Below are 8,529 nucleotides of genomic sequence, written 5' to 3'. Positions count from 1 at the left end.
TATACTTCACGGGGCTCAGGGCAGTGAAGGAGCAAGATATACTTCACGGGGCTCAGGGCAGTGAAGGAGCACAAGATATACTTCACGGGGCTCAAGGCAGTGAAGGCTGCGAGGCAGCGGCGTCCATGGAAGACAAAGGACACAGAACCATCAGACGAACTATCAATCTGAATGCACGAGGACAGAAAGGCCTGTTCTACTGGAAGATGTTAGCAACCTAGGTTGGTTATATATCTTTTGTTACAGACACCTGCACGAACCACTTACGCACCCCTAACGCAACGGCCTGCCCCTATAATTTCCCGTATGCGTTCATCCGATACGACTAATTAGTCCGACGCGAACCATAGACAGGCGCGGCGAGCTTGCTTTCGTTGAGAGTTCCGCTCGAATCGGCTTTTGGTTATTTTGTGGGCAAATGTACCACGCTAGACGATCGTTGACCGTCTCTGTAACGGTTCCAGAGGGCCTATCTGCTTAGCTATAGCCTTGGCCTTACCCTCTGAATTCGTGCGGCTAGAGTACCCTTCGTTCTTAATTTTGGACTCGTCAATTCTGCCCTCTGAAACGCCTAAGAAGCGGGCACAAAACAACGCCTATCTAGGGGCCACTCAGGTAATTATACTGAGCGATTTAATCGCACGGTATTTTCCGGAGAGCTAGGCACCTCTGCCCCCCCCCTGCCCGACTAAGCATAGGCTTTCAGGTAGAGCCACCCCTTTGACCTAAGCAGGAATTCCCGGACGGAAAGGCCAGTGAATTTTTGGTTGATGTTCTTTTTAGAATCGCGATCAACGTACACATCAGAGCCAGACGCGAAAGCTTTACCCGACGCTGAACGGTAAGGGATTGAGTGCCATCATGATAGGTTTCGTTAGAGTTGCTAACGGACATGAACTCCTCTAGCCCCGAAATCGACCCTAGTAAGTCACTTTGCCCTTTCTCATGATTTCCTAACTTCAAATATGGTGGCATTAATGGACCGTAAAGACGAATCGACCCTTTTCCCATAGATATTGGGCAAGGGAGCATCCAAGCCTTGCTGGCTGATAACGCGAGATTGTCTAAGGAAACCGTAACACTGAAAGCGGAAATACACGATCTCAAGGAGACCCAAGAGGCAATGATGGCACGGTTAGATCTAATTTGCAGTGAAAGGAGGATTTCGACCACTCAACATAACCTTGTACGCAAGAAACACGTATTGCTATATAGGGGTAATAAATTGCCTGTTGAAGCAATAGAAGGAAACGGAAGAAGGCCGTGAGACTAGAAAGGTGCTAAGATAGGTGCAACTGTATCAGCGCAATATGTATAGTACACCCCACGTCATTAGTCGATAGAGCCGCGTCTCGATCGTCCTTCCGCGGAGACTATTTCGCATTGTGATTTGCAATCGCAACTCTGAATGAAGCACACTGCAAATGCCGTCGTTCTGTTAGCGCTTAATTGGCTAGCAGTAGCTTAGTTTCGTTATAAGAGCTAGACCATGTTGTACGCTGTTGGTAATAGCTGATCAATCGCCGAGCCATCTATTCTTAGCCTGGGTGATCTTCAGTGGTTAAGATCATCCAGCGTTAAAGTTAAGCACGATGGCCGACGATTGACTATGATGATTTATTTGCGGTGCGGTATGTGTGTCAAACTTCTCTGACACGATCGTTAGGACTGGGACACGAAGCCTGAGATGATCGCCTTTCTATTCTTCAGCCATGCTTTATGGCCCTCCTACCACCACCCTCTCTTCACCACCACCCTCTCTTCACCACCACCCTCTCTTCACCACCACCCTCTCTTCACCACCACCCTCTCTTCACCACCACCCTCTCTTCACCACCACCCTCTCTTCACCACCACCCTCTCTTCACCACCACCCTCTCTTCACCACCACCCTCTCTTCACCACCACCCTCTCTTCACCACCACCCTCTCTTCACCACCACCCTCTCTTCACCACCACCCTCTCTTCACCACCACCCTCTCTTCACCACCACCCTCTCTTCACCACCACCCTCTCTTCACCACCACCCTCTCTTCACCACCACCCTCTCTTCACCACCACCCTCTCTTCACCACCACCCTCTCTTCACCACCACCCTCTCTTCACCACCACCCTCTCTTCACCACCACCCTCTCTTCACCACCACCCTCTCTTCACCACCACCCTCTCTTCACCACCACCCTCTCTTCACCACCACCCTCTCTTCACCACCACCCTCTCTTCACCACCACCCTCTCTTCACCACCACCCTCTCTTCACCACCACCCTCTCTTCACCACCACCCTCTCTTCACCACCACCCTCTCTTCACCACCACCCTCTCTTCACCACCACCCTCCAGGATTATAGAACAGACTCGGCCCCTCCTTCAGTAGTAAGCTTCTCAATTAGCTCCTTCTGAGTCATTTGTCTTGAGCTACAAAGCTACCGTTCAACGCTTGCGTGGTGACATTCTAACCGTTAAATCGTTCGGGGACTTGATTTAACTCGCGTCCACAAATCAAGCAACACGTTCGTTAATTATTCTGCCCTGGTGCTCTGGTAGACATTCCCTGCTCATTATGGACCCAGAGAAACCCGGCAGCGGTTATGGCCACGTCTATAGCCGTTGACACACACCAATGTAAGGACTGGAAACTGACACATGGTTTCCAATTTCCACCGTCTACAAGACCGCTCCATGAGATTTCAGCAAGAATTTAGCCTCAGAAGAGCACCTGAGCGACTATCTCGGAAAATCACTAACCGGCATTATCTTAGATCTACTAGCCATAACCAACCTTAGGCGAGCCTCTCAGAACATAAATAGAGCTTTCTCTGTCCAGTCGCCTAAATCGACTAAAGAATTCGTTCCAGAATACCTTTTTCCAGTTGTAGCATCCTTAGCGAAGTGCTATCCTACCGACACCCACATGGACGACCCAGTAGGTTCATCTTTGTAACTCGCTCTTTTCGCCAACAAATTTATCTGGCTCTTTGACAAATCAAGGGCATCCTCCGTACTGTTGCAAGGCTCGATATCCGGGCATTCCGAGCGGAGCAAGCCCATACCAAACTCGAACAGGGGTTAAAGTCTGTCCAAGATGATTTGAAACGAACAACCGATGAATTAGAACAAGTTACTCGGTTAGCGGACATTTTCTACGATCTCAGCCAGAGGTTGGGTGCGGTTGTGGACTACTTACTTCGGGAACGTGGGGCATCAGAGAGCGGTTGTGATCAACAATCAGCTAAATCGATCCTCGATTCTATCATGGAGTCAGAGAAAGCGGGGGACGTGGGCGGAAAGGACAAGGCTGTCTCGGAAAATGCTAAGGCCAAGGTACCGGATAGCTGAGATTCCAATTTTATTTAAATGTCTTAGGGCCTCTCCCTGATATTTTTCTTCACGTATTTGTTGTGCATTTTGCCAGAGATCTTCTATCGATTTAAATATACAAGTTTCAAGTACCTAGAAGACGCTGCTATGAGGCTGCGATGTTCCCGAAGCTACTAATCATCCGTTTCAAAATCGATCCAAGATCAAGATGAAGTGCCAAGACTCTTTTCCTCGGCCAAAAGGCTTCATTCGGGCACTTCGAAGTTCATTGTATAGGGCTCGACAGAGTGGTCTCTGGGGCAGGTCAAAAGATTCGACCGTGCCAGACGTGCCCAACCCCACCGTTGACCGCGAGCGTAAGCGCCGCTCAGGTGCGCCATCGCCAGAGCCTGATATCCTACTCAAACGGAACCCGTCAAATAGGCAAACAATCTGAACGATCTCAGAATTTCAACCTGTTTTCCGGACGGTTGTGTAAGAGACGTTATAGAGGAGGCGCATGATGCCCGGTGAGCAGAGGGAGCCCTGATTATGGAATATCAACAGAAGAATATCCTAGTTTTGTCGGTGTAGCTCCTCCGCCCTAGATGCAGTAGGGTTAATTATGTATATAGAGATCGTTCTGTATTGAAGCTAGGGGACACCTCACGCGGTTCCTGCACCTACTATCACTCTAAATGCGTTATTGAGGATCATAGCCTCAGGAGTAAGCTGAAGTCCGAGTGAAGCTGATTGATTCTGCCCCGTAGGAAATGCTAACAGGCCAGGACTGTGCGGGTAGGTCTCTCAGAGTGCTTCCCTGGGGGAATAATAGCTCAACCCATCGTTTAGCACACCCCTGAGCTCGGCCGCGATAATGTTTGCAGTTCGCACATAGCATATATTTTGCCGCCTCTGTGAGTTTTTGCTGCAGCGTATAGGTGGAAGGAGCTTTTTGAATCATGCCAAGGCAAATTGCTCCATATTTTCGAGACTCTATTGGCACGGTATTCCGGCATCGGCCTTGGTTGGCGCCCTCCCAGACGCATTGTTCCTTATGCAGAATATCTTCAAGGGCCCGACCAAACAAGGTCAGGAGATGCGTATTCCAGTCCATATCAAGACGTTGGATCGAATGTATGTTGCAAGGGTGACCGTAGCATAGTTAGGTAAAGGGTGAAGCGAGAAAATAAGGATGACTTAGGATTAACTTATATAGGGAGGATGTATTCTAGGCTCAAGTCGTTTGCTCTCTAGGTATCTCCATAGTGGACCCGCAAGAGGCCCGGGTGTTTCCTGGGAGTAACCGTTCAACGTTTGGTAGTGGGTCATTTTCAGTCTTAATAACAAGGTACCAGCGAGCCGAACCACGCATCTATATCTTCCCCATCCCGGGCTTCTTATACAGGCGATGAAATCAGATACAGTAGCTTCAATAGTAGGATCAGTACAGTCTTTCCCCTCTCGGGACTCAGCATTCCAAAATCCAAGCAAGGCATAGAAGGCCTATAGAACGTATCAGCACTTGATATCATTACCTTACTAGGGCACTCCGCCCTCCACTCGCATATTTTTCCTATACATACGTTCATGCGTCCAGATATTGTGTGTCGGCGCCAGTTTTTGCATACCAAACTTGCATACTAAGTATCAAAGCCCGGCCGCCTCGGTCCAGTCGCCGGTCTGGTCGCTGGAGTAATGCACGCTTTTTGTTGCTGGAAGTCGCCATGGAAGTGGACTCGGAAACTATGTCTTGAGTTGAGTATATGATTCAGACTAATCGCTGAGGAACTAAGGTGGCTGCTCCTGTGAGCAGTAGTTAGGGCCCGCGGGTACGGCGGGACATAACTACATCTTGCGCAAAAGTACTACGGCGGCCTATAGGCCCCATGTGCGTAGTGCGGCTGGGTCGTAACACTTTATTTGTCACCGCAAGTATTCGATCTTATACGGAACAATCCTAAAGCCAGCCCTGTTCTCCCCCAATTGTGCTTAACCCCACCCAAGGCCCCACTTCACCGATCATTCAAACCTGCATCAACGGGGTGGTTTCAGCAACCATCTTTTAGACGCTAGTAGATAGAGCCATTTAATCGAGCCTATACTATAAGCTCAACGGAATAAGCTTGACATCGCGTTGAAAACCTGAGGGTTGGACGGCAAGTTGAAAGGAAAGGGCACAAGTTTTATTAAGCGGACTCAGCAGAGCCTCACATATTGCCAACAGAGAGGGATGAGCGGGAATCTGAGGATCGAAAAGGCCATCGCGATAGCACTGTCACCCCCCACTTTACAGCACAGCCTTTGACCCCAGTTTGAAGACCCCTAGACCGCCACGTTGTCACTCTCAATCAACCCGGGACTATTTTAAGCTGCCACGATAAAATGCGGCATCCTTTGCATAGCCATATACATGTGTAGCTATCCACGGGGAATAAATAGTCAGAAAAATCACTTGAAACGTAGACTGTCCTTATACCAGACGCAGAAATGACCAACATCTCTTACAGACAAGTGCGCCACCCTGAAGGGGATAATAGCGACACTGGACTTTTGCTTCAACGCACCGCCAAAGCCCGGCCGTCGCGAAGGGCCAAGGCTTCCAGCTATGAGATCCACCCTAAGCAGAGGCCAGTCCCGGAAATTCTGGCCCAGCCGTCCAGGGAGCGTACGGAAACTACTATTCGACTGCGGGTTCGTCGGCAGCTCCCCACACCAGAGGCGTGGTGGGTCCCTCTCCCAGCACGGGCTTCCGATGGTGAAAATGAAAATGAAGTATCCGTAAACCACCGCCAGCCAAAGAACATGGGCGACAGGGGACGTGATCGGCGGGAATGGATGAAGCGACTGCGTCCTATGCCTCACCGACGATACTGAAGACTGAAAAGTGGGATGTGGGCGGTAAGGCCAGTTCTTCAAGGGGACAATGCAAATACTTTCTACTTAGGCAGCAGCTACTGAATCGAGGGTTTATCTCTGCAATACAGTGACTAGCTGTTTCCGAAAGCGTCAAAGCATTGATATCAGCACCGTAATCTCAGGATCGCCTAATGGGATTTGGTGCCGGCGCCCTCACAGCCATCTGGAACGATTGATAGATCTACCGTAATGCCCCCTATATCTCAAGACTATGTGGACAAGATTCAGCGTGGCTTGTTTGCCTCGCGCCGAAGATGTTTCAAAGCCACTGCGAGGGTCGACATCTCCCGCCTCATGTTCGAAAGAAGCTTCAAAAAGCAGATGGACAACCAGAAGAATGTCAAGAGGTTTCGACGTATTATGGACATCCAGGGATGCCAGCGATTCATGCAGGACTGCCATATTCCTGTGCTGATCCCAGCTGCGGACTGGGGCTCTCGCGTTCGCCTGCAGCATTGCGATGGATTGCTGGACCGGCTAGATGTGGATATTGATTACCACCTTCACGCGCAGGATCATCAGACGATTATTGAGGCCACACGAACAAAGCTAGACCCTACAAACCAATGGTGGATGGTGGATGTCTACGTGGTTGAACAAGCAGGTAGGCAAATATTGCGACTCCCTGTAGATCTAATGACGAATGCATTGCTTAGAGTGGTACGCCGGATGTGCTGATAGGTCATGGCCGCGACGGAAGTGAATCCGCACAGGATATGTTTATTCGCTCCCTCCGAGAACAGTACTCCAATGACCGTCGGCCCCCGGACGGGTTGGTCTATGAGCGAATCCGGCGCTATGAAGGTTATCTGGAAGATCCCATCAATCGTTTCGCAGCGAACAATTGGTGGGTCATGCTGGAGACCATTTGTGGAAGCAAAAAGGCAAAATACCTCCAAGCGTTCTTTAAGCACCCGACGCTACCCTAGAAAGTTGATAGGCTTTTTCCAATCAAGGGGTTATGGGAGGGTATGCGGATTGGCTTGCTCCAAAAAGTGCTTGCCATGCGCTGCGACCAAGTGAGCCTGTCTGCGTCCCGAGAATCATCGTCCGTCCCACCACTGACGATGCTCACAGGCTATCATGTGTTACTGGGATCGGATATATCAAACTTTTATAGATCTGGTGGGAGGAAATTGCCAGTATCTGCGTCTCATTGACGGCCTGACCGTCCGTCTCATTCATTCGCGAGTCCCGGAGGTTTCGCCGAGAGACTTCAGGTTCTTGGAGAGTGAACTGGGACAAGGCAACTTGTTTCGTACCATCCCCGCCTATGACCGCCAAGCTGTTTGGGAGCGGTTGATCAATATACATTTCCAAATCCCCACTCTCGAGACATTTTTCAAGGATAGACTTTACCTCGTGATAGACCCACAGGTCTACAAGGCAAGGAAGCAATCTGGAGGCGAGACAACTGGGATTGGGAAGTCTAGGGAGAAGGAAGAAGAGAGAGAGAGGGAAAACCCACGATGGGGAAAAACCCTCAAGACACATGACCGCTGCTGGGCCTAGCAAACATCTGGAGAGGCAAACTCTCTCACCTCGAGGTAGGACGGAGCGTAATGCAACCGGTGTTCCTGCCTGACTCCAATCGTAAGGCCACTATTGGTGAAAGGGTCTATGAGCACTTCAATACGCACATCCCGCTCACCACATCGTACTGACATGAAGCGCTCAAGTCAGATCTCTGGGAATTCTGGCGATTTAGTTTCCATTATGGATCTGAGATGACCGACCACCGGCGCCGCGTGTCACACTCTCATGAGGGAGGCCGTGCCGGGCTCACTACGAGTCAAGCTTCCAGTGAACAGCGTACATTGCTGTGGCAGCATTTCTTCTATCTTGTCGTGCAGAGAGGCTCCCGTCTCCCTGAGCGTCTGGACGTATTAGCAAATTTGCCGCAGGATCTTGCCCCTCTCCCTCATATCCAACCTGTTTCCCCGGAAACGGACATGGAGATTTCAGTAAAGCGCAGGAGCGGGAAACCATACACGGGCTCGATCGATGCAGATCACTTCGCGCTGCAAGCAGAAGAGCTCCAGCAGGCCTGGACCTTTCTACGAGCCACAGCAGGTTTTCTTCGCCAGTCTTCTTTACGTTCTTTCGCTACCTTGCTGGAAGCCGGAATGGTCCCGGTGTTCGGATGCGGGCTGAAGGGACTCAGAGCCTGCTGCCCTCACCTCACTAGGAGTGGAAGAATCCACAGCGGAGCCTATGCCTCGCTTTGCAGCGGCAGAGCCTATCAACACTCCGCTACCTGATGCTCCCAGTGACCTTATCCAGCAACCACAGCTGACGGTGCCCACCATCGGC

General features: G+C 50.5%; 5 protein-coding genes across 5 annotated transcripts; all 5 read left to right on the top strand.

The window, feature by feature from the left end:
- Positions 1–1,712: 1,712 nt before the first annotated feature.
- Positions 1,713–2,348, top strand: POX_u09922 (uncharacterized protein; the record flags this gene model as incomplete). Its single annotated transcript, XM_050118660.1, has 1 exon — positions 1,713–2,348. The coding sequence occupies one exon, from the start codon at positions 1,713–1,715 to the stop codon at positions 2,346–2,348; it is 636 nt and encodes a 211-aa protein (XP_049964920.1).
- Positions 2,349–2,911: 563 nt separating this feature from the next.
- Positions 2,912–3,336, top strand: POX_u09921 (uncharacterized protein; the record flags this gene model as incomplete). The annotated part of the gene is made up of 2 exons (XM_050118659.1): positions 2,912–2,923; positions 2,989–3,336. The coding sequence occupies 2 exons, from the start codon at positions 2,912–2,914 to the stop codon at positions 3,334–3,336; spliced, it is 360 nt and encodes a 119-aa protein (XP_049964919.1).
- Positions 3,337–5,787: 2,451 nt separating this feature from the next.
- On the top strand, positions 5,788–6,174 carry POX_u09920 (uncharacterized protein; the record flags this gene model as incomplete). Its single annotated transcript, XM_050118658.1, has 1 exon — positions 5,788–6,174. The coding sequence occupies one exon, from the start codon at positions 5,788–5,790 to the stop codon at positions 6,172–6,174; it is 387 nt and encodes a 128-aa protein (XP_049964918.1).
- A 231-nt stretch (positions 6,175–6,405) lies between these two features.
- POX_u09919 (uncharacterized protein) lies at positions 6,406–7,145 on the top strand (the record flags this gene model as incomplete). The annotated part of the gene is made up of 2 exons (XM_050118657.1): positions 6,406–6,820; positions 6,898–7,145. The coding sequence occupies 2 exons, from the start codon at positions 6,406–6,408 to the stop codon at positions 7,143–7,145; spliced, it is 663 nt and encodes a 220-aa protein (XP_049964917.1).
- A 75-nt stretch (positions 7,146–7,220) lies between these two features.
- Positions 7,221–7,728, top strand: POX_u09918 (uncharacterized protein; the record flags this gene model as incomplete). Its single annotated transcript, XM_050118656.1, has 2 exons — positions 7,221–7,235; positions 7,294–7,728. 2 exons carry the CDS (start codon positions 7,221–7,223, stop codon positions 7,726–7,728), a joined length of 450 nt encoding a protein of 149 aa, XP_049964916.1.
- Positions 7,729–8,529: the final 801 nt, after the last annotated feature.

This window comes from Penicillium oxalicum, assembly GCF_001723175.1.
Source record: "Penicillium oxalicum strain HP7-1 chromosome Unknown unanchor14, whole genome shotgun sequence".
Classification (NCBI taxonomy): Eukaryota; Fungi; Ascomycota; class Eurotiomycetes; order Eurotiales; family Aspergillaceae; genus Penicillium; species Penicillium oxalicum.
This window is presented reverse-complemented; position numbering and strand designations above follow the sequence as displayed.